Below are 25,033 nucleotides of genomic sequence, written 5' to 3'. Positions count from 1 at the left end.
TTAGATTATTATTCCAGACTTCTATTAAAACATGATGTGCGTTACTCGTTCAGAAAAACTAATTCTGGGTGTCTCCAGGACAGTCCTTGGGGGCCTTGGCTAGACCGACTCATTTGATTTATTTCACACACCCACACCCTGCTATTTTAGGGGATGACAGACACTTGGGGCCGTTTTGTTTTTCCATGTCCGGTTTTCATTGTATCACAGCCCCTGGAATGTTGGAAGTCTTGGTGGCCATCGGCGACGGCCCTCTGATGTCTGTCCTTTCTCCTCCCCGTAGCACCACAGCAACTACCAGCCCCCGGCTTCCTCTGAGGCCTCCCTGCCCGAAGAGAGCCAGGCCCCGTCGCAGGCCTCGTCGCAGGCCTCGTCCGGCTACATGCTGACGCCCAACGCGCCGTCTCTGTACGCGCCCTCCTATAACCCTTTCGAGAAACCGCCTCCTTATGCCTCCTGAGCACCTCCGCCAACGTTTCGGAAGACTGGAGGGTAACCGTGTCCTGAACACACAGGTGGCCTGTGTAGTAACCATTTCACTTCTCATGTGGGCAGCCTAGCCGACTCCAAGCCTCCTCTCTCTTAGTGGGGCTCTCAGACTCCTTCCCTGTCCCAGAGCCTGCATGCTAAAGACCCCGCCAGATGTCCCCTAAAGCACAGGGCTCTGTTGGCGCGGTAACCGACACAAGGTAGGCCCCGCTGGCCCACTCAGTTTACACTATACCTCCCATACAGAACGGTCCTAGATCACGTCACGAAAACTGGGATATTTCAGCTCAGTTAAATCTTTACAATTAGGCTCCATCACGTTCAACAGTTGCGGCCTTTTTCCGGGAATGCAACTGTCCCATAAAGAACAGCAGCAAAAGAAAAGCACCCTTTTCAAAATAGTAAATATTTTAAAATCATAAACTTGAATCTAACCTGTGGTGTTTGGCTTCAAATTTGGTTTTGACTGTGAGAGTGTTACATTTAAATCTACATTAAAGTGTATATTGGGACTGGGGCTGTATTTTCTCATTTTAAGATATGCCACATGATGATTTGCTATGACTTGAATACCCTTCAGTGTAATGAACACACACAAAATAAGTAAATCTTGTGGATTAATCTCGAACTGTAAGTAAACATCTTAAAATATTGAATGAAAATTTAATTTTTGCAATGTGTATTACACAGCAAACGGAGTTGTTCAGCTAGGCCAAGAGTAAATTGGGTGGCACCACATTAAATAAAGCAACTAAGAAAGCAGACTCGTTATGTCATAACTTTAACAGCTGCTTAAAATACCACAACATTGCATTGCAGAGTAGGGGACCCATTCTGAGAACAGGCCCCAAGGTGCCCTTTAAAACTTTAATGGATGCAGAAACTGAGAAATCAAACAATAAAGATAAATCTGGAGGTTATTTCTAGAAGGCATCCCAATTCTACATTCCTGCTGTTGTTTTTTAAATAAAGCACATTTCGATTGAACTGTTCTGTACTCTTAATGGAAAAATAAAGCAAAGAGATCTCAAACAGTTTCCAGAAAAAAATAATAAATTAGAATAATAAATCCTAAACGTCAAGGCTCCGTCTCTAATCATCATACCGCATGATTGAAATACGTCAGTGGTCACTGTGAACAGCGGTGCCATTTTACGCCCAAAGGAAATCTACTGTATTTCACACTTCCAGTTGTTTCTATTTAAGCATTGAGCAATTTTCAGCTGATGGCTTTCATGACCTCGAGCAGATTTAAACTAAAGGTTTGCAAGACCCGCAATACTGAATCTTTGCCGTTACAGTAGTTCCCAGTGAATTCCTGTTGATCTTCCACGTTTCAAATGTTGTCCAGAATTCTGACTGCTATAATAAAATTCAAGCTTTTATGTGGATTTCAATAGTATTTTGCTGACTGTTGGATGTAACAAAGCAAATTATTGTAAACAGAACAAGGAGAATGGCTATCAGCAGATAATGACTTTTTTTCCCCGTAAAGGAAAGAAAGTAGCTACATCCTTTCTTCAGGTAATCATCTCGGTTATTAAGCTAGAACGCACTGTTGCTACCATACTTTAAAGATTTTGAAGAATCAAATACTCGCCATTACCTAAACCTTGACATTTACTGTCAAGCAAAGTTACATGCTTTGGGAACAAACAAACCAGTGTGCCTCATCATGGGTGGGGGCTGACTGGCTGAATTGGCAGCCTTTTAAAAAAAAAAAAGAACTCACATCCTTTCCTGATGTGACAGAAGCCTAAGCCTTTTGTAAAATGGTGTAAAAAAACCTCACAGAAATGTAAAATCTCCTTAATGGCTCTCTTGTACGCTGGTTAGAGAAACAAGTGTAGAACCAGTTAAACATGGGAAAACTGCAATCAGTATGGAGCGCCAAGCTCTCTCCTTGCCCCAGGGTGAACAAATGCACAATCATAACCTTTTAACTGTTTATTTTCAATGCAGTTTCACTTACCAATGCTTTATGTAAAAAAAAAACACCATACAGTATCACTCACCTCGATGACAAAGATCATATCGGGTGTTCTACAGCAAGGAGATATAAAATAAACAATACAGGTTTCTCAAAGGGAAATATCCGAGAGCCCACATACAAGGGAATCCCGAAGCAATCTGAATGGTAACAGTATGACTGCAGTAGTGAGTGGGGAGGACAAAACAGTTTCATGGGAGTGCAGGGAGCTACAGGAAACAGGAGAATGGTGAGCGCAGCAAGACCGCTTTCTTATTTCCTCCGGCCAAGGGCGTCGGGCCCGCATGAACTCAGCAGGTGGTAGGTTGTGACCAGCCAGTTCTGCCGTGAAATCCAGAGATATTACATTTGTAAACGCACAGTTAGAAATGAACACTCCCACCCACAATGCCGAAAAGGTCTCCCCCACCTTTCAGGGCGTTTCGTGTTGGAATTCAGTCGGAATCATCACAGGGATGAGCAGCAAAACCCCCCCCGGACTTGACATAGTGAACCGCAGAATGTTAAATAACCCTCAGAGTACTTGAAAGGATGTGAGGCCACAGCAGTGTTTGAAGGACCCTAGACTGGCGGCACCGCGGTACTGCTGAGCCCCTCAAGATCACAAGATCAGTAAAATTATAGATTGCAGAAAATTATTTTTAAAAACAATCACGGAAAGGCTGAGGTTATACTGGGATAATGTAACTGGGATTACCTAGCATTTATTTGAAAAAAACACAGTGCTACCCTCCCCTCCCCGCCATTCTCATGATGCCACTGCAGAACCTCCACTACAGAAGCCACTACAGCCCAAGCACAGCTGTTGGCTGCCCTGCATTAGGTGTTTTAACTTATTAAAAGTAAGACCACGTGCTTAAAACCTTTCGATAAGAAATATTTACACATATATTACAGCAAAAATAATCTTTCCTGCAGATAACCTTATCAGTAGCTCTTCAGAAATCGGTGCAGTGCTCTAGTAAATATTCTAGTATAAATAAAATACATCAGTTTGAAGAATATGAACCACAAACACTGGGGGAGAGGGGGTCTGGCTAAAGCTGAGAGAAGTGGGGTTCTAGTGCGTAAGGGCAGGAATGCGAACGAATGTCGCTGTGCTTGTAGAGAGCTTCATCCAGATCCACAGCGTTTCCATTGATGAGCATATCCATGCAGCCACTGAAGTAAGCAGAGACCGGGGTAGAGATCACGGGCACATCCACTGGAGAAAAAAACACAAGAGGAAAGCAAGGAAATGGACCTCCATTCCTCAAGCAGAACAACCTGCCTGCCCCTCTGCGTCATTCTGAGAACCCATCGTTTCAATGTCAAACCTGCTTTTCAGGACAGAGTGAAGACCTTGAGCCCTGCATGAAAATGCGCCCAATAAACCAGCTGTTTTAAGCAAAAAATGCATGAAAGACTCATACATGTGTGAAGAGCAGCTTTCTAAGTGAAATGGCTGCCTTTCATTTCTAACTTATTTTCATATGGTTTCTGAGTGTACTGGGCACAAGGCCAGTGTAAGTTGATAGCTTTTCAGCAGAAACTCATGGATTTTTTTAACTTGGTTTGTGTAGAGCTAAAAATCTTAAAATGTTCATCCTGCTGCAGTGAAACAGCTGAGATGTTAAAGTGGAATCTGAACATTGAACAGGGATGATTTAAGTTCAGGAGCTTCTCTGGTACACAGAATTTGTGAGTAAATTCTTATTTACTCAAATTCATTCAAATGTTTCCTCAAACTACATTTCAGTAATCTGTCAGATAAAACTCACCGAGCAGATCCTCATCAAGTCTGTGAATTATATTTCTTAAAGCTGGCAATACACAGCAATAAACTGTCCTATCATCTGATTACAATTTACACAGAGAATGACAATCTGAGCTTTTGTCTTGTACGATTAGGACTAGTCTTGATTTACTTACACATTCCCATTTACCAGACTGGAAGTTTGTGAAGAGAAATGACTGGCTTTTAAAACATAAATACTTCAACAATGCTCATATTTCTGAAAGTGAAAAAGGAGCATGTGGTCTTCCTGCTTTCAGTTTTCTTTCTAACCTGTTATTGACAATACCTAATCTTTCAAAACAAATGGTACACTTTCAGTTTTATGGTGTTGATTTTTTAAATTTCAGGTTATGTTTAGTTACATTGAAATTTAAGGGGGTAGTTAACTGGGACTTGAATCCTGGTCTCAAGCTCTGAAAACAAGCATGTTGCCTCATCTCCAAAAGGTCCTATACCTAGATATACCCCACATAAACATTGCACAGCCCTTGTCCCATCTGCTGCACGTTCTTGAGCTGTATGTGCAGGAAAATCACCTGGAGGCTACTGATACACTTCTGAAAGCTCTTTAGTCAGGTCCCAAAAGGGATTCACATCCCAGACAGCAGCACCAAAGGCAAGCAAGCCAGCCTACTGTCACCAAATACTCTGGACCACACTGCCACCAATGGCAAAGAGTAGACTTACAAGCAAGAACTGGAGCTCATAGACCAGCTTCATTTTTTCCAGTTCCGCTTTACCTCACCTGTGGGTTTATCATTCCAATACTGATCGAGCCCAAGAAAAGCCCGTGTTACACCGGGCACGAGAACTGGGATACTGGGATTGGAGCACGGGAAGAGACAGCAGCCTGACAGGAGAGGGATGCATGGAGGATTCTGCTGCCACTGCTTTGGACACCTTTCAGAGGAAGGATAACGATGACAGCTTGGAGCTAGCGCAGACTTCAGCAGTAAATCAGGCCAAACCCTGAAAGAAGCCTTGAGCAAGAGCTGTGAAGCACAGAGCAGCAGCAGCTCCAGGAAGGAGACCTGCCAGTTATAATCCCTTACTAAACCTCTTTACAGACAGGTCTTTCACATCTGGAAGAGTTCGAAGTGGGAGCCCCTGGTGAGTTTCAGCTTTGATCCCTTTTCTGATGTAGACATGTTGAACTGCTTCATAAGCAATGAAGCTCCCAAAACTGATCACTTCTAAAAGGCCTCAAGAGTTACCACTTGTAATTTAAAATAATCATGGCTGGGGGCTTGTGCGATAGCCACGGGTGTGTCTTTCAGGCTAGTGGCTGTCTGGGGCAACCTGCCAACAAACATCTTTCTCAATGGAGAAAGTATGGTGGAAGACTCTGGTTCTTACATCAGCATTACCAATCCCATCATAATTAAAACTAACCAAAGGATATCTCTCCTCACGCCAGCAAACAGCAGTTGGTAGATGGTTACAAGGTAATATACTTCAGTAAAGGAGAGAGGAAATCTGTCCTTTGGAGATGGTCTTTGATTTCCTAGTTGCAGATGCTCTCAGCAGATGCCTGCTGAGCCTGAACTTTCCAAAACCAAGTGGGACATGCTTGATTTTGAACAGACGAGATGCACCACTGAGGGAGCTGAAAGCTACCAAGGACCTGCAGAGTGACACTGCAAACTCAAGGGTGGAATAACAATCGTTTTAATTTCCATGACACCGTCCAAGTCACACATGTGACTTCAGCTCAACCAGTCAGGTCCAGCTTACTGGGCCTGTAGTTGCTGGAGGGCTAGAGCGGACAACCCAGAATGCTGGAGGACAGTTAGCATGTTTTTCTGCAGGTCTCCTTAAGTCCTGCAGGGGGAGCCAGTCTGCAACCCGAGCCCAGACTGACTATGAAAGTGAAGGAAGTGCCTGTTTGCAGTTTCCTTCAACGCTTAGAAAACCTGTTGCAGTGCAACAGAAAAAGCTTTATCCCACAACAGTGGGAGCTGTGAAATATACTAAAGGCATTACACAGAGTGCACAAAGGATGGAACTACACTGTCCTGCTGGGGTCCAGACTTGCTTTCCTTGAAAAGCGAATAAGCTGCACTTGCTTGAACACCAAGAGGGAAGAATACTCTGTGTGTAAATGTGTATACAGGCAGTCCAGCTCACCTGGCAGGCCCCCTATGTAGGTGCTGACAGGACCTTGCATCTCTCTGTCAAGGAGAGAGAGACGTTCCCCCAGCTGAACCGGGCTGACATCAGTTCGTCCTTTCCTTCTGTCCACCTCCAGGACTGCGACATTATTTCCGACAGTGACGTTGATTGCGTGCGGCTGAGAGTCACACGTCCTCATCTGAACACTGGAAACAATAACATCGGCCATCGACAGCAGCACATGCTGAAACACAAGAGGCGAAAAACTATCATGCGAGGAAAATCACCGACATTTCATCTCCTGTCACAATCACTTACAACGGACAGACACCGAGACACTACGCACACCATCAATCTGTGTGAAGCACACTGCAGAACTGCAAACGCTCCCAGTAATTGCACTCCCTAGCCAATCTGACCTTGGCCAAGACTCGTCAAAACTTTGCAGTGATTCTTTACTGTACTCAACTTGGCTCCAAAGCACAGATGTATAATAAATTCTAAAACTAAACAAAACCTAAATCTCAAATGAGCAGCGAAAAACTACCCAGATTTTTCAGATATGAGATACCACCACCCTTTTTCAGACATCAAGCAGTCTGACCAAAGATACTATAGGTTTAACTGAAATATACATTTATACTCTGCAGCTGTTTGCATTCTTTGGCAGTGTTGTAGAATTCATCTGATCAATTGGTTAAATATTTTTCAATTCAATCAAATTTGATTTCCAAACAACAAATAAAAGGACTGGCATATTTCCAGCACAAGGCTATTCAAGGAGGAAAAAGATATAGAAACTTACATTTGACAGTTTCACAACTTCTTTTTCCAAGAACACTTTGTTATAGCTGTAGTGCGGTGCATATCACATATGACATCATTAGTTATGGCCATTTCTGTACATCTCTCTAAATTTGAATTTCCCTAGATCTTACTCAAATAACCCACTGCTAAGAACAAGTATAAGGGAGCAAACGAGCACATAACCGCTGCTGCTATCCGGCACACTGTAGGCTTCACAGCGTCCTACAGCAGAGCCAGCGCTGGCCTGAGGAGCAGGGTACACCTGACCGAAAACATGCTGGATCACAGGAGCCAAGCAAGCCCCAAGGGGGATCCTGGTCATACAGCGAGACAAAAACACTGATCCGGGGAATCCCGACCACAGCTGGCTAACGAAGAACCCGGGGCTAAAGCCGCAGTAAGGCTCACCTGCACCCCGCCATTCTGGCAGCCCCTACATGGAGGCTTGTCACCAGACAGGTGTATCTGACACGGCCAAGCACCGGCAGGAAGCCCAAGGCACTGACGGGGGAAGGACAGTACCAAGGCGCTTGCTCACCTGCTGCCTGAGACCCGTTCCGGGGTGGTAGTCAGTCAGAGCCACGGACAGGAGAACTCGGTCACCGCTGACGATGGCGACCAGCACTCCCGAACTGGAGGAGGGCAGGGCGGTCAACTCCAAACTCACAGACCAGTTTGCACCTAGGAGAGCACGCGACATTCAAAAACCAGATATGACACATCGAGCACAAAGTATCTCGACATGTAAAAAGTGTGTACAGTTCACACAGCAATGCGATTTCATAATGCGCTTTGCAAAAAGCCTATTTTATTTCGAACCTGAAGTTTTACAAGTTGTTGGACATTGAACATTGAACAGCTCCCACCTAGGGCCAATTCTCCCAAGGAGCCAGTTAACCTAACTGTATGTTTTAGGGCTGTGGAGGGGGGGGGGGAACAAACTATACAGATAGCACCCCATGAACCCTGGGCCCCTGTGCTATGAGGCAGCAATGCCACCCATGTGCCTGATATTCTGTATATAATACTTTCATTTCAATTGGCTTCTGAAGTCCTGCAAACCTAACATCACTATAAAAATATGTCTTGGACGTTACAAACTCTTGGCAAAAATAGACAGGCCTTACTAATGATATTTATTTATTCAAGAACTTCAAAGTGGGGAGAAATAAAACTGGCAAAGGTTGAAGAATGCGTCATCTTTGCCAAGACTAGGAGGACGGGTCTCACTGCCAAGTTCTGCACCCAGAGTCGGACAGAGACAGCCCCACTGTATCGACCGCAGAGACGCGTACCATAGCTGACGTTGAACAGTGCAAAGCCACTGCCGGGGAAGTAGGAGCCCCTGCCCTCCTGCGAGAAGCACTGCATTTTCTCGTTCATTCTGATGGTCTCCGCGATGGACGTATCCTCTCCGGTCAGCCACTTCCAGTCCCTCATACACCCGTCCAGACGCGGGTTGATCTACAGCAAGGAGTGCCATTACTGCAGGGAGCAGTTGGATGGACATGCCCACTCCGAGTACTCTCGGACATCAGTTTTCGACTGCAGCACGTACGACAGCAGTAGCAAATTCACTTGAATTTGCAGGACAAATTCGTAAGCAACCTCACTCGCAAGTTGGGAACGCGGTTCTATGAAAAAACTGCTTTGACCTTCAGCTCATGGAAGTATTGATGGAGCCACATTACCCTTGCAAGGCAGGCAGGTAACAAGAAGGTTAATATCATAGTTTCACTCACCTATGTTTTCCCCCCATGACTTGTCTGAGGATATAGATAGATAGATACTTTATTGATCCCGTGAGGGAAATTGCAGTGCAACAGCAGCTTAACACAGTCAACACTTATACAATTATACAATAATACAATACATTCAATACAATCGGTGAGAAGTGCACTAAAAAGAGTTGCTCACAGTACAGAATATACTAAAAAAAAAACAGAACAGTACACAAAACGTTGTATTGCACATTATAAATATAAAAATATATTGCACAAGTCCCTATCTGGAAGCACTAGGTAATCAACAGAGGAATGTGTAGCGTACTCTTGATTTTTGCTAACTAGCCTTTTCAAACGGTGCCGTGTCATATAGCTATTCGTTTAATTTTGAGAAAAGATCATCAGGAATACACTATCGTTATTGCTTCCTATTATACATTCAGGACAGTAGGGAACATCAGTGTATAAAATTATAATTTCCCAATGCCCCTTTTGTTCGTGTGGATAAACTCTTATTGTACCAGTGCCGTGAGGAAGCTCACAGAACCCTGCTGTGACTCAGGTTTCCTGGCACACTGGGGCTGTGGGTAGCTGTAAAGCTCGTTATGTCCGGACAGTACTGCAGGCTGATATCACATCGTTAAATTTATTTCCATTCACTGCTGTAAAACCAAAGGCTGGCAGAGAAACTGGCCCTGGGCTGGCATGAAAGGGTAGCTGCTTTTGCTATTAAGGGATTAAATGGGCTTTTTGTCTATGGAGTAAAATACGCTGTACCAGGGCTGAAACAACTGGTTTGAATCAGGAATGAGTTTTGATGGAGTCAGCAGATACATCATCATCAGTTGTCTTAGTGAATGGAACCAGACACACAATCTTGCTTTCTGCCAAAAGATTCAGACTCCCTGCAACCTATATGGAGGAATATCTTTCTTTACAATATGAATCCTCTCATGAATCCATGGTAGTTTAGAGGTCAGCGCCCATACTCACTTCTTTACAGCGCGCTCTACATTCCCTATGTAATAAACAGGGGCTCTAGCAATAACTAGTGTAAAGCTACATTTAACTTGACTGCACAGACAAGGCAGGATCAAGATTTGAACTCCTTAGGTTTTACTCAACTAAGACAAATCAAAAAGTGAATTTCTATAAAGTGTTCACCACATACAATGCAAATAATTCGATGGAGAGAGATCCAGAACTGCACAGCTCACTGTGCAACATGACTGCATGTGCCCACTAACACAGACGGCTGCAATAAGGACCTCGGTTTGGAAAACCACATTCCCAATCCCACTTTACAGTGAAACGTTGCACTGTAGCATTTACATCTGTCTGGCCAAATGGAAACCCGTAAAATGCATTTGGTGGATCATTCACTAATTCACTTATTGACTTATCCTCATATTACATGACTAACCGTAGGCCTTGAACAAAAGTCCACACTTACCATCTCTGCAAGTTCTCCCTCTTTAAAAGGAACTCCGCCAACGGTGACATTGAGCTCATGCAAGCCTTTCTTTAGGGTGAAGAGGTTTCCATTCACTGCGATCTTCATCACTGCCTCCCTGTCCACTTTAATAATCAAGTTCTTCCCTTGCTCTTCCACAGAAATCTAGGGAGAAGAGTGCAAGAATATAATTTACATAAATCAAAAGGCCCAATATACACACAATATTAAGAGTAGAAATAGATAATCATGTGGTTGTGTGCAAAAACACACACAGGATAATTAACATCAGCACAGGAACAAGTGGTTGTCTACTGAGTTAGCAATGCCTTTGCATTGCATTTTTTGCCTCCTAGAACAGCCAGTCCAGAGTGAAAACATAATCTGGAATTAGTAGAGTTTTGAATGCATATACAAGAAACCAGAGCTTTCTTCCTAAAGAGCAACTACAAGGACAGCAGGACGGCTGTGCTGCACTGATACGCAGTGAAGGGGATCTGGCATCAGGACAGCAGCAGGTGCTCTACTCCTGACATGTTCCAGACATGCTAAGGCCTGCAGTGGACTGGCTAAAGGGAGATACTTGATTAAAATGGAACACAAAGCCAGGTGGGAACCTCTCCCACACAGCACACTTATCCCACGGGTGGGATCTGAAAACCGTACTCACTTTGTGCCAAAGTCCATCATTCACCTTTGCCCCACTTCTAGTGACACGGCTGACTGGCCCATATTTGAGCTGCAGCTGCAGCTTCCCTTGGTGCAGCTCCAGAACGATCCATGAGCTGTTCAAGTGGCCACCAGCGAAGAAGATGACCCCCTCTGGATCGAACGTCCTCAAGTCAAACTCTGCTGTGAACCTAAAGGTAGGAGGTTTTTCTGGTGAGATCACTGGAGCCCACACCCCGTGATGTCCACAGAAATGCAAGTTACACACACACACCACACTAGAAATCTCTTCATTATCATGGACAGTTTTATGCAAAATGTAAATATGCTCAGTAGCACCCTGAAACCAGTACAATGAGTATACTCCAGACTCCATATATTTCAAATAAAATTTGAATTCAGCTCAAAGTTGTTTTTCTTCCACAAAAAATATGTTCCTGCTTTAGCAATTAATACAGTTTCAAAGAATCAATCAAAGAAGAGTAAACATCAAGGCACAAATTAGTCTGAAAGGAGTCTAAGGCCGAAGCCTTGTAAGTTTCTCAAATCAGTGTAAATAAAAATTGTTCAAGAAGTTGAAGTCTCCCTGGGTTTAGTTCACGCGTAACACATGGATAAGGGGAAGTGAACAGTATTGACAAAGATATTTCCTTGGAAATTAAAACTTTTTGGGGGAAAAAACATGCCCAAAATGAGAGGCAAAATTAATTAACCTCAACACCACAGCTTTGAGAACTGAACACATTCATGGAGTACTTTTCAATTCGGAAGGGAATGCAAGCACTCCATGTGTCAGTGGGTCCAATCCAGAGAAGAAAAAACGTCCTCCACATTGCTCACCCAATCTTCACTCTCCTCCGGAAACGCAGCCTAATTACGGGGACAGCGCTGAACATCCTGCCTAGGTAGAGGGACTTTGAGTTTCTCTCGTTATTCAGGGGCACACATGGTTCAATGCTCTGAAAACAGACAGAAAAATGGTGACACTACCATGGGCAGAAACTAGTCATCTCTTTTTTTGTTTATTGGGTGCTACATACATTAAAGTTAGTGCTATTTTGAAAAATAAAGATTCCCTTTTCAGCTCAAAGAACCTTGGAATGGCTTAAGCAATAAAAGTTTACTGGTTGTAGTTGCAACATAATAAGCAGTTCAGTCCACAGAATGTGAAGAATGAGACATTAAACCACAGATTCACTTTCAGAAACACAGCTGCTCATCCACAAAACAGCTTTCATTTTGCACCAGCGTGTCATTAGGGACCACACTTTAACAGAGTGAGGTTAGCTCCATTTCTGTGTCCCGTGTCAGTGTAATCCCCCGAAACTGATGCTTTTGTTCTGATGTGAAGGACAATGCATGGCAGGGCACGCTGCTGTGACAGCGGTTTCCACGCCGGCTGGAGCCGCAGCTTGTGGTCTGCAGAGCAGGGGTGGCTTTGCAGTGGTCAGCCTTCATGCTACTGTAGTGTGTGACTGTGGGTCTCCAGGTCTGTAATCATCACATTCGTCAAGCTACTGAATGTGTTCCGTGATGTAGTCACGTGCCAGCACTGGGGTTTAAAAACTCTAAAAAATAAAATCTGGCTGTTCATGCTGAATAGGTTTCGGAGAAGCAGCACTCGTTATAATACCACTGCAGGGCAGGTCCTTTGCTTGGTGAATTCCTATTGTCCTTCTGTACAATGAACCCTCACTAATGCTGATGATTCAAACTAAGTTAACAAGCACACAGAGACTTATTTTAGCTTTCAGAAGGAGGTATAATGAAAAGGAATATACAGTATGTGAGACATTTAAAAAAAAACATAAAAGTGCCAGGTTCATTCATTAATGTAGTATCCAGATTATAATTACAATTCACTCATAATGCACAATGTTAAAATTACATAAACTCCAATGTTTGTTGCATTAAATTGGAAAGTAAACTTGTTTACAATATTACGGTAGTTTTGACACTGTGCCAGTCACTGTGGTAATTAATTTGACAGGAGCCTTGTACCACCTGGAGGCAATTATCCATCACGCCCGCCTCAGGTGGTTCAAGACTACATCAGCCTCGAGCTGGCAGTTTGCTACATCTAAAGCTTCTCCTTGAGTTCCTAAGTTCTCACAGATTGCTTCCTGAATTCTGGGCCCTGCTTTGACCTTAATTTTCTTCACTGGGTTTACTTCCGGTCCTTTGGTCCTGTTGCTACAATCAGCCTGGTGTTTGCTCATACAGCTGCTCACCTGCCTGCCTCTGTTTATCTGCATGCTGTTGGGTTTATTTCACAAAAATCTGTCGCTGCTTTATTATCTACTACACCGACAGAGAACACGCACACTTCATGTACTGTATGAACAACATGACTGTGCGTTTCACTATGCCACTGTGAACATGAATGATACGTACAGTTAAATAATGTTTAATATGAGCAGTGAAAGTCGAAAAGGAACTCCATGCACTTTTTTTACCATCAGACAAAATGTCAAAGAGGACCATTCTTGGACAGATTTTTAGGGTTAGTCCATGCAGTATACTGTGCCAAAATAGTTCAGCTGATATGGAATATAGAACACAAACTCCATACAACTGAGGAACACAGATGTGCTTTTCTAATACAGTATTTAAATGGAAACAGTACCGTCATTCAAAAAGCAAAAAAAAAATTCAGATCAAGGTACCTCACAATTTGACAAATCTTGTGCTAACTTCAATCCCTTTCTTCCATCACAGTAGCACTGATAGGTCCCAGGTGTGTTTACACACATCTCTGAACAGACTCCTGTTGCACACTCGTCCACATCTGGAACAAAACAAGCAAATTGACGAGGTATCTGAAACGTTAAATAAAACTTGCCACAAATAAGTCGTAGTCTTATGTCAGTGTTGGTCTGTATATACTGTACACTGGTGTCCTAAAGGTAAACACATGCAAAAGAAAAGTTTTCAAAATCCCTTAAAAGAATGTTATGACAGTTTACCTCCACTTTCATATTATTGATGGATAGAAAGAAAAAAAATGGCTTTTTCCAGTTAAGAATTGATCATATCCTTTTTTAGGTGTTTTGATAATTAAGTTTACTGCTTGATTTTAGGATTCTTTAACACGTCATGGTTGTAACTGATTCTTTGCAGTTTGTCTCTATTTTCAAAGGCTGTGCGTCCAATCTCCTGCTCCTCGATATTCACAACACTCCTTTAGGCTTTTCTGAGAAATCTGCTTTTTTCTGTTTTTCCTTTACGTTTTGGAGATCACTGTAATGAATTTCAAAATGTAAGTCACTGAGCAATGTAGCACTTCCAATGATTTCAAAGCCGTTTCCACTAAACTCAGGATTTACAGTATAAACAGGATAAAAAGAAACTGTCAATTGATAATTGGCGATTTACCTCTGTAATGCACATCAAGCCATGTGACCAATAAAATAATTCCAAATCAAGTATGACCTTTCAAAGGTATTGGTAACACCGAAACCCAACATGACACTAAATGCGAGAAGATTCATCTTTTTGTTCATAAATTTTAATTTCATCACATAAGTGAAATGATTCCCAGTTGAAAGAACAACTTTTCCCCGTTTACAAAAATAAAAAAACAGTGTTGTCAATGTTAAACTACGGTATGTAGCCTATTGAGAAATGCCAAGTCTAGATTGCCGTTTAGAGGAAGACGCAGCATATCGAATATGAAATTCCAGTTTATTCCTCAAACGCCTACATAAAACAAGGAGCTCCTGCTGCAGCTTGCAAAACAGATGCGTAGCTCTGTTTCTGTTACATGTTTATCAACCATCCACTATCAAAACAAGGGGTTAGGCAAGAACCATCGTTTCTTTAAAAATAAAAAGCTAGCTCTTCTGAAAATGAAAAGTTTAGCATGACATTGTACAGTACCACAGTACCATCTAATAATCGGAGCGAACGCTCATCTATAAAGCAGTATTTACACTAGTCATTTTCTACTATTCTTTGTTGGCATCAGGTCAGAAGAAAAGGCGCACCTAGACAGGACTTTGTGACGTTGTCGTACGTGTATCCCTCATCGCAAAGGCACTGATAGGAGCCCCGCAGGTTTTTGCACCATGCCGTTCCACAGACACCTGGGATTTCTCTGCATTCATCCACATCTGGGAAAAAAAGGTGTTTTTGTTTTTTTAATATACCCACCTTGCAATTTGCTTCTCTTTAATGCAATCTAAAAGCTACCAGGTGAACTGTAAAGATCCTTTATATTCTCAAGGACAGGACACCCCAACATAACATGATACACTAACACACGGTATATACATTTCATTGTTGACTGAAACACAGATAGACACATTTATTTATATTTAACTACTAAAAAAACTTCAGTATGACTTTTTTCAAAGAGTTCTGTCATATCATTTGCATAAATGTACAGCATACCTACTTACTGTAGATACAATACCAATGCTATACCTGCTCTTCAAATGTTGAGCAAAGATTTTTCAAAGGTCCTTACCAGCACATCTGTGCCTATCTGTAAGGGAATATCCAAGCTTACAGGAGCACTTATAGCTTCCAGGGGTGTTGGAACAAAGGTGCTCACAGTTCCCATTCCTGCGGTCACACTCATTTACATCTATTGAGAAAAGAAACATTCAATGCACAACAAAATAACACACAGACTGACCCTTCCTTCTGACCTCGCCTTCGAACTGGACATTAGCAATGCAGTAATTATGCCTGCTTATCAGCTTCCCTGAATCAGTTGATAAAAACTACCGAAAGTGCTCTTTCGGATTATATCAGCTGCTTCTTGTAATGATAAATGTTGTCCTGCTTAGCAGATGCACTTCACCACCTGCGTTTGTCATAAAAATATTTTCAAATAACCGTACTCAAGATCAACTCCCAGTTACACTGCACTGTTCTTTGCACAATCCTGTAAAGTAAATTGCACTATGCACATTGCACTGTATGTACCCTGTCAGAAATGTCTATGTCTACACTGTCTATAGCATTGTCTTGTCAGTGTCTGTCTGTATTCGCACCGTAGACCTGGAGAACGAGATCTCTCTGCTCTGTATACTTGTATATGGCTGGACAGACAAACTTGAACTTGAACTGAAATGAAGGTAGCGATTTGAGAGACAGGGTACCTCTCTCACACCGGGCTCCAGCCCAGCCTGTGAAACAGTGGCACAGGAACTCTCCCTTCTTGTCCTCACATCGTACTGTGCCCCTTGGGTTACATGGTGAAGGGGAGCATTGATCCGGAATATCTGGGAAAAAAAGAACAACAGAACAGGAGATGCCAGGACATATTCCCTTCACTTGACGTACTGATCCAGATTTTCAACCCTGGTACAGTGTTAATGTGCTCCATCCATACGTGCATACAGGCTGTCCAGGTGTGGCTCCCTAAATGCCATACAACAAACTAATATAATTGCAGAAGAAGCAAGTAACTAAGCAAAAAAAAACTGAAATAAAGTTACAATGTTATCGTTCCTTTACTTTGTGAAACTGGATTTTTAAATCATGTGTGCGTGTTGCTAATTTGGTTGATGCTTTGATCCAAAGCAACTTAGATTTGCGCCAGTGTATACAGCTGGCAACTGTACTGGAACCATTTGGGTCGATCGTCTTGCTCAAGGGTGCGACAGCACTGTCACACCTGGGATCTGAACCCACACCCTTCCAGTATTGAGTCCAACCATTGCCACCCTGTGTTGTAATAGTCGATATCATAATAGTGAAACGAAAAAAATACTTTAAACTACAGTAAAAAAAAAGAGAGACAACTACTGAAAACACCTGGCATGGAAGTTGATCCCACAAGAGCCAGCCAGGTGTCTTTCAGTGGGACAATTAAAAGTAAAGCAAAGCAAATTTTGTGAATCCCCATTTCAGAGGTTTGTAAAATACACTAACAAGTGCAGACTTGCATGTCAGAGGGCCAACGCAACACACTCCTAAAACTCACTGAACAAGAAAGCAACCCAAAGAACTTCCAGATACAATCAGAAGGACAACAGCAGTCAAGTATCTGCTTGCTTGGAATGCTTTCTACTGTTACGCACTGATTCAGATCCAAGCTTTAAATCTCGGCTTTGTGGCTTTATACTGTGAATCTGAAAACAAGAGCACTGAGACACTGACTTAAAAGCCCTAGAGATACAATTATTTCAGCTCTAGGATAGGGGTATTCACGGAATTCGGATTTGCATAGTTGACTTGCTTCATTTAGGGAAAGTCATGTGCTACATTTCAGGAAAACGGGCGAAAGTACAGCTTTTCATGAAGCTCCACAGCTGTTGGAGGTATCTAAAAAAAAAAACAAGCCCACACGTTTTTGCTGCACTCCTTACTCAATAGCTGAAGTATATTTCATAACAAACCTTCACCACACTACGTATAGGCAGTAGGAAACCAAGAGCCAGAACAGAATACTGCAGAACAGATCAAATCCCGTTTTCCAGGACGACAACAGAAAAATAGTTAAATAAGGTGAATTGGAGATAAACTCGGACACAGGCTGATGTAAAACTAAAAGAATATTCCACTCGGGTGTTTGAGACCAAGAAAATCATCATGAAAGCAAAGTTCTATATGAAATAATATTAGCATCGAGGGGAGCTCTACACGTCCAGTACTATACAGTATGTTATGCTAATAAATGTACGTAAGGAAATGGGCAATTAGTAAAAGCCTTCTCACAGCAATTCAAGACAGGAGTAGTACACATGTACTGGAATACTGCTTGTTAATGTAAGCGATGAAAGTACTTATTACTCTTAAAGTCTTTCTACATAGAACGTTATGGAAGCAATTATTAGAACTAAACTGGAGGATCATCTGTGCGGCAACAGGATCCTAGTTAACATGGATTTAGAAGAGAGAGCTTTGCTTTACGGATATTGTTACTTGAAGAGCAACACTAGTAAAAGATACAACCAGAGCACATGAATGAGTAGGATAACCAAGTACTGCTGGAGGGGCGAATGCTGATGTTGGAGTGATGTCATTAGCTACTGTAGTACCACAAGTGACATTCCAGGGTTGAAGGGAAATATTCGACAGTGACAAGCTATTGTACAAGAACCAAATCTTTTCAGTCTAAAAAGGAGAAAACTGCAAGGTATCTGATTTAAGTATTCAAACTCCTCGAAGGCACTGATGAAGTTAACTCTTTACACTTCTTTAGAATGAACAACGAACCACACAAGGACACAAATGGTATCTACAGTGAAGCGTATTTATAAAAAGGATAAGAGGAAAAACATTGTTTTATACACAGGCTTGAAGGAGTCTTCAAGAGCTCCTTCCAGGAAATGACTTGATGAACTCTATTTTTCACCTTGAACTATTGTGTTTACATTTTAAGCTCACTTTCAATTAAATAAGCCCAGTAACTGCAGGACATGTTTAATCCATTTTCCTCCTGGGTTTAAAAGACCCTTCAGACTACAGTAACTGAAGCGCAGGAAGAAAGGGATTTTTAATTACTGGATATCCACAGCTGTAACCTAACTTCTTTTTAACACATAACCATATCTGTGCTCCCCAGTTAGTTCTACTGAATTTATTTTACATTTAGTGTAGTCTACCGCAAAGAATCACATTAATGAAGCAAGCAATATCAGTATAGTAGACATCTGATGGCAGAAGGCAGGATTAGTACAAATGTATAAGCTAAGACTGCTAGCACTGGACCTCAAGGGCTCATGTGCAGTCTTCCCAATTTGGTGTTGTACTATATGTATTGTAAATACAAATGTGTTCTACTGGGTGTTTTTGTCAGTCATTGTATTTTGTAAGACTCCCTGGATAAGGGAATCTGCTAAACAGATTAACAATAGCATTAGGCAGAACAGTAGCTTATTTCTCACTCTCACAACAAAACAACTTTCACAAGGACACAGTCATGTCCATGAAGTCAATAACTTCTTCTCAGTGGGACAGTCTGCAGAACATGGATACATATTGGGACGCATAAAAATGCAACCTGAGTACTGGGAGCAATAGCATTTGACAGGATTCTAATGTCTCTCTGCACATATTAGTTTAAATTCAGGCCATCATAATCAATCATAAACACTCCTCATGATGTATTTGCAGAAAAACGCTTTAATTCCAAGATACTCACTGTGTACACAAGTGATGAAATCCTGCGACTTGCTTTGTGAATTTCCAAACTTGTTAATGCAAGCTGAAGCACAGACAAAAAAAATCCAAATTCAAATGTTAGTAAACTGAGCGTAAGAACGAACAGTTTCATTCTTATGAAACTAATATATGAAAGTATATTTCATTCTTGTTTTTGTAATAATTTCCTTCCATTTTTTTTAGCTTGGCAAGCCACCTAGGGAGACAGACATAGCCAAGACACCAGATTGGACAAGATATTTAAGAATTGTGAATCATTTTAAATCCAGCCACCCAGGCTTTGGCATGTGTGGTTTTGAAACAGATTTTTTAAATTTTTATCAGTACAATCACTGATACAGCAGATATACACTGTGTCCTGCTCAATTGTGGTGCTCCTTCAGAGAATCAATTTAATCTCCATCACACAGTTTAAAAACCTAATGCTGTACAGTATGTATTGGTAACTCATCTTTTGCTTCTCATCTTCAGCCTAAAATCTACAATTCTGATTGTTAGGATTACATTGACGGAAAAGTAGAAGAATCTCCTGAAGCTTACACCAAAATTAAAGGAATGCAACAGAATTGCAAAACTTGGTTCAGTTTAGCTACAGTTTAGCCAGACTCCACTGTTATCTAGTTTTTACTAAAGTCCACCAGAGACAACAGTGACCTGCTAGACAGCACTGCAGGAAATGTCGCTGTGCTCCAAAAAGCTTTTAAGATCCAATCAGTATCATGGAATTGTTCAACTTGATTCAATCAATGAAATATTTTTGTACTTACATACTGTTTGTGAAATGGACAAGATTACAAAACAGAAAGTAGACTCAGAGTTCAACAAACATGTCATGAAAGAAATAGGTCTAGTTTTCAAAGCATAGGCCCACACTGGTACAGCAAGCTTACACACCATGCACTATTTTAAAACTATTTTGGTTGCCTTCATACTGAGGTCCACAATAAAAAACAGCACAGTCCCATCATTAAATTTAACCTGCTGTTTCAAAGTGAGCAAGGGGATAAATGTTAAAATTACTAATGCATGACTAAAAGTAAAATACTTACCTAAGTACTTTGGAAAAAAGTATTCCTGTAAGGAAAAAAGGAAAAATTAAAGCAAGACCCAGACTAGTGACCTGTTTATTCTGTAATCATGTGCGAAGGAAATGAGTAATATACTCCTTCTTTAAAAGCCTCGTCAAAGTCCAGAAGTCAACATTACATTTAGAGCAAATCGAACTCAGCGGGTGGAAACAGCCTGGTGTCCCTCACAAATCAATAAGAACACAAATTTCAGGACACTGTAAACAGTTTTTAGCGCTGCAGACATGCAATTAAAAATGACTCTCACCGTGTTCTTACTAAGAGTGGAATTTATCAAAGCTGACATTCAAACCCATTAGAAATGTCCTGTCATGGGCTCTGATCTCATAATGCGCAAGGTGAAAGTCATATCCATTAACCAGCAAGATATCATGCACTTTTTAGCTTTCATAAATGCCCTATGAATCGTGTCAACTATCCTCCTTCAAAGAAAGGAGTTCAATTGGAACTGGCTGACAGACACATCCTCTTTAACATACTGCAATAACGTTTAGTCAGCTTTTCATTCCAAATAGAACCAATGTTGTCAGTGTCTGCCCTTCCACAAATACTTCCTTAATTTATGCACAGCACTACTATAAGAAAGCCTTGTTCTGTACCTCTGACTCAGTAAATGAAATGTTTAAGCCTAGGTCCATAGTTTAATATTCCAGGGAAAATGTACATATTCGCAGGTAATATAAATATACATATTTGCACCGTTCAAATATTTTTCCATGTTATTCTTTGCAACAACAACAACTGTATAACTGAAAATATATTATCCCAGTCCTTTTTGATATTTACATGAAATCCCACTGGAGCACTGTCTGTTCATGGAGACTGTCTGTTTTTGTTCTTTAACAATAAAAGATGACTAGCTATGTGAACTGTACATAAGAACGCTGTATTGCTCAGCAACTGCTGCAGCCTAACTGCATTAATGCCCAGAGGTTATCACCTGGAGATTTTCCAAATATTTCCCAGGAAGATCTCCTTGACCTCAGCAGACACTGAAAGAGAAAATACTGAGGCAAGCAATATCCGGGCTGCAATTTTTTTAAATCTTCATGCATTCATTTATAATTTAGACAGTAAAAAAAAAGAAGGTACAGCATTTTAAACAATGCAGTACACATGCACATAGATCTTCTAGTATCTTTCTAAGCGATTCTTGTCAAAGATAACTAAATATTTAAACATAAACATCAAAGTCCAACAGTAACAAATGTTCACCTCCCCCTCTCCCCCATTCCTTTTGCTGTTGGCAAAACCCTGATTAGGTAAAGTTCCCCTTTTTGGTGGGAAACAAAAATGTGGCGACAAATTATATTCCTCGCCTACTCCTCTGCGGATTAATAGCTCAACAACATTCCATGAGCAAAATCCACGACCCTAGCGCCTGCTCTTCCTTGAAATGACCCGAGAGCGTGTGTTCACCCCCTTGGTAAAGCCCCCAGCTCGAACGTAACTAGTCTCCCAGATGCAATGTAATGCCATATATGCCATTATGACACTCAGTTCATTTTTCTGATATCACAGTTAAAATCTGGAACAGTTCACGTACATCTACTTTGTTGTGGTGATGTATTTTTAATTTCTGAACAAGTGTATGATTGTTGCACTGACTTGGGTAGGATAGATAACGTCACTTCTTCTGCACTGCTTTCCTAGCCCTGGTTCACGTGAAATACTTCACAAAGATTAGGTACCCGTGTACCAGCCTTCAGTGATAAGAAAGCAATAGTCTGAGATAAGAAGTCACAGAGTTTGCAATGTTAAACCCGGGTCTCTTTTTAATGGCACATGAAAAACAGGAGGTCAAGGAGGTTAAGAGAATATCATGTTTCTCGAAGGACGCAGTAACCCTGTATAATGTGAGGAGGTCACAGCTCACTGTAGAATCTGTAGATCAGAGATGGACAACCCTGGTCCTGGAGAGAGACCTTCGGTGTCCATGGGTTTACGTTAAAGATCAGCCCTTAAGAAACCCACTCAGACGACTAGTGTCTTAAAGGGACCAATTCAACAGCTTCTCCCAGTTTAGCTCAGTGGCTGCTTTGAAGAGGAAAGAAGAACTGCAGACACACCAGCCCTCCATGACCAAATGGAATGATTAATAGTACACAAACCATTGCGTGTGATTACACAATAGCAATATTGCACTATTACACAGGGAGGGGAGTGCCCATCCTTGCTCTATATAGGCCAGATTAATGCCACTACATTTCTCCATATACAGTATTAATGTTCACATCATTTAAACAAGACGGGCCATTAGGAAGCCAGGTGTCAGAAGTACTGTTACAGTTTTTGTGAACTATTAATCATTCAATTTGTCTTGATGTTGTCAAGATAAAGTAAAATGAAATACAAAAGTAACCGAACAACACTTACAGGCATGTCAATAATTAATTTTGCCTCATAAATTAGTTTTGGAAGAAAAACCATACAAGTCCAGCTCGCTTTTTCACTCGTCTAAAGTTTGTTTGACGTGCACAAATTCGGCAGGAGCGGTTAGATACTAGCAGACATTAACCCAATCATAAATCACTGGGATCGGAAACTTGCAGGATCGCGGTTTATCCGTGGCGACACCGGCAACCGGGAACGCAGATGAATGAAGTTGACTCGAGCACAAGAAAACCCATCCTACCGCTTGGGCTGACGCTGCAGCGTGCAAATGAGGGCTGTGCAAAAACACCACCACAGAAATTACAGGTTTAAACAAGCGGGACGAAAAGTGTTACTGGGTTCCAAACACATCGCACTGACTGCCACTGGTGCAAGATGCAGCTTTGTGCGATGTCTGGGTGAAGGGCTTTGCCCAACGACGTCCCGAGTGACGAGAACCGCAGCAGCACAGGACAGACACGCAGGCAATAACCCGGACTGTCAATACTTGCCGTCTCGGGGTCGTTTTCAAACACCTCTCGGGCTTCCTCCTTACTGCACGTCTCCTCCACGCATTCTCGCTCCAAGTGTCCTTGTTTCGTTTCTTCAAAAACGTGATTCGCTCGCCTGTGTCTGCTCAAGAACTGGTTAGCCTCTTCTGGAGACAACGCAACTGCGGTGGGGGGGAGATTGGAATCGGGTGGAAATCCATAAATCCATACATTTCAATGCATTAATGCCCATACATTTCATAGGCGCAGCTATTCCACATTTGTGCAACAAATCCAGGCAAGCAGTCGCTAAATAACGTTTCGAATCGCTTCTCCTGTTATTATACAGACTGTAAAACTAACGATTTCCTTTAAAAAAAAAGATGCTCTGTACTGAGCGTATTTAATTTCAACTGTCTGACTTGCGTTACATTAAAAACGACACCTCGGCCGTTAAAATGCTGGTGTAGCTTGTTTACTTACACTGGGAAGACGCCGGGAAGACTTGGACGAACAGCAGGCAAACCGATAACAGCTCAGCGGAGGTCGGCGGCATGTTTGTTTGTGACAGACTGGGAAAGTTTCCCTTTCGGCTGACTGTAGCAGCCAAGTCGCTGGGCAGGCTCAGATACAAACAGTGAGGACATTCACTGCCCCAGCGGGGGTGTCTGCTGCCGAAAATTCAGCGCACAGCCCTTTTCCATCCGCACGCCACACGCCACAACAACACTGCATCCACTGCAGCGCACTTCCCTATGCAATTGTGTTTCACTTGTGTATTTCGCCTCGGCAGCCCCACGACGGACCGGGGGTGTGAGGCTGGGAGCGAGAAACAGACATTCAGTGCACATACAGTACGTAGAGCTGCCAAGCAGTTTCTCTCATAACCTCCATTTTAGCTTAAATCGAACGCGTTCTTGCTGGCTTCTGACTTAAAACACTGCGTGTAGCTCATGGCAAATGTCCCTTGTAAAACTGCTCGAAAGAATAACGCAGCCTGACAATTTGATGTTTGCGTCCGTTAACCAGTTCTTTAGCTGAGCTGAAAGGACTTAAGATATATATATATTTATTTTTAAATAAATGTAATGTTTTGACTTGTCTACCGCCAAACTAATCTGACGCCTGGTTATACCTTTCTCCTTGAAGGTTACGCCGTCTTGCAACAATTTTGGACCCGGAGTTGCATTGTGTCGGTTTACAAATGTATCGATTGCCATTCCTGGTTCTGCAAAAAACCCATGACTGCTGGATTTTGTGTCAGCCGAGTTCTTAATGGCAGGATATATATTTTTTTAAATTGTCATGTTTTAAATATGTTTTCATGACTTTAAAAGAGTAATTTCTGAGTTTCTGCGTCTTTCCTTATTCCTTATTATTATTTCCTTATTGTGTGTCAATCACAGCTCTGGAGGAAGATCAAAGCTGTCTGATACATTCAAAAATGTTCAGCTAATAAGAACCATTTAGAAAGAAATAAGGGAGCAAACTGTAGTAAATAAACACGTTTTTGGAGAGATATTCTATGAGGTTCGGTATGCTGATGTTGCTGAAGCATACAGTACATTAGAGGACTTCGTGTCGCCTTTGTATTTTGTTGTGGGTCTTCCAGATATATATATATATGTAATTTAATTATGATTATTATAAGTTATTAATATGATTAATTAAATGAAATATCAAGAACAAAAGCACTAGAAAATGTCAACACAGAGCAATATTGTTTAAAGAACTGGGTATTTTCTACTAACAGCAAACAAGTGCATTTAGTAACATCTAAATGGACTTATTTACAGTTCGTTTTAATGGCAACTTTAAAATCCAGTTGGATCTTATTGAAGGTACTGCCAAAACAGTCAGCCTTCATGGGTCTCAGACTCATGTGCTGAGGGATCTGGAGGGTCTTCTGATTTTTATTCTATCTGAGATCTCAAGTTACATA

The 25,033-nt window shown here is 41.8% G+C and overlaps 2 protein-coding genes and 1 long non-coding RNA gene across 4 annotated transcripts in view; 2 read left to right on the top strand and 1 right to left on the bottom strand.

The window, feature by feature from the left end:
- tmem255b (transmembrane protein 255B) overlaps window positions 1-2,496 on the top strand; it is a 28,597-nt gene extending 26,101 nt beyond the window's left edge. For both annotated transcript variants that reach the window (XM_088647329.1, XM_088647328.1), the window contains one exon: window positions 284-2,496. In XM_088647329.1, the coding sequence (XP_088503455.1) occupies window positions 284-460 (177 nt within the window). In that variant the 3' untranslated portion in view covers window positions 461-2,496. The remainder of the gene's footprint in view (window positions 1-283) is intronic.
- Window positions 2,422-23,821, bottom strand: gas6 (growth arrest-specific 6). The gene is made up of 15 exons (XM_088647324.1): window positions 23,575-23,821; window positions 23,113-23,273; window positions 20,189-20,213; window positions 19,120-19,182; window positions 16,130-16,252; window positions 15,490-15,609; window positions 15,008-15,133; window positions 13,688-13,809; window positions 11,862-11,980; window positions 11,023-11,212; window positions 10,353-10,517; window positions 8,471-8,639; window positions 7,714-7,856; window positions 6,384-6,612; window positions 2,422-3,683 (listed from the first exon to the last, which is right to left on the bottom strand). Exons 1-15 carry the CDS (start codon window positions 23,645-23,647, stop codon window positions 3,517-3,519), a joined length of 1,995 nt encoding a protein of 664 aa, XP_088503450.1. The 5' UTR covers window positions 23,648-23,821; the 3' UTR covers window positions 2,422-3,516.
- On the top strand, window positions 23,809-24,440 carry LOC148675777 (uncharacterized). Its single transcript, XR_015941529.1, has 2 exons — window positions 23,809-23,945; window positions 24,241-24,440. It is a non-coding gene; the product is annotated as an uncharacterized LOC148675777 (long non-coding RNA).
- The last annotated feature ends 593 nt before the right edge of the window (window positions 24,441-25,033 follow it).

Source organism: Lepisosteus platostomus, chromosome 2 (genome assembly GCF_059453375.1).
Source record: "Lepisosteus platostomus isolate fLepPlt1 chromosome 2, fLepPlt1.hap1, whole genome shotgun sequence".
In the NCBI taxonomy this organism is placed as follows: Eukaryota; Metazoa; Chordata; class Actinopteri; order Semionotiformes; family Lepisosteidae; genus Lepisosteus; species Lepisosteus platostomus.
Note: the sequence above shows the minus strand (reverse complement) of the source record. Positions and strands in the feature narration are given on the sequence as shown.

Bases quoted from the DNA above. Each gene is read 5' to 3' on its own strand.
- gas6 (XM_088647324.1), bottom strand. From the start codon at position 23,647: ATGCCGCCGACCTCCGCTGAGCTGTTATCGGTTTGCCTGCTGTTCGTC. The intron at 23,274-23,574 runs GTAAGTAAACAA...CCCCCACCGCAG, and splicing joins CTTCCCGGCGTCTTCCCAGT to TTGCGTTGTCTCCAGAAGAG. The intron at 16,253-19,119 runs GTGAGTATCTTG...TTTTTTTCCCAG, and splicing joins TTTCATCACTTGTGTACACA to ATATTCCGGATCAATGCTCC.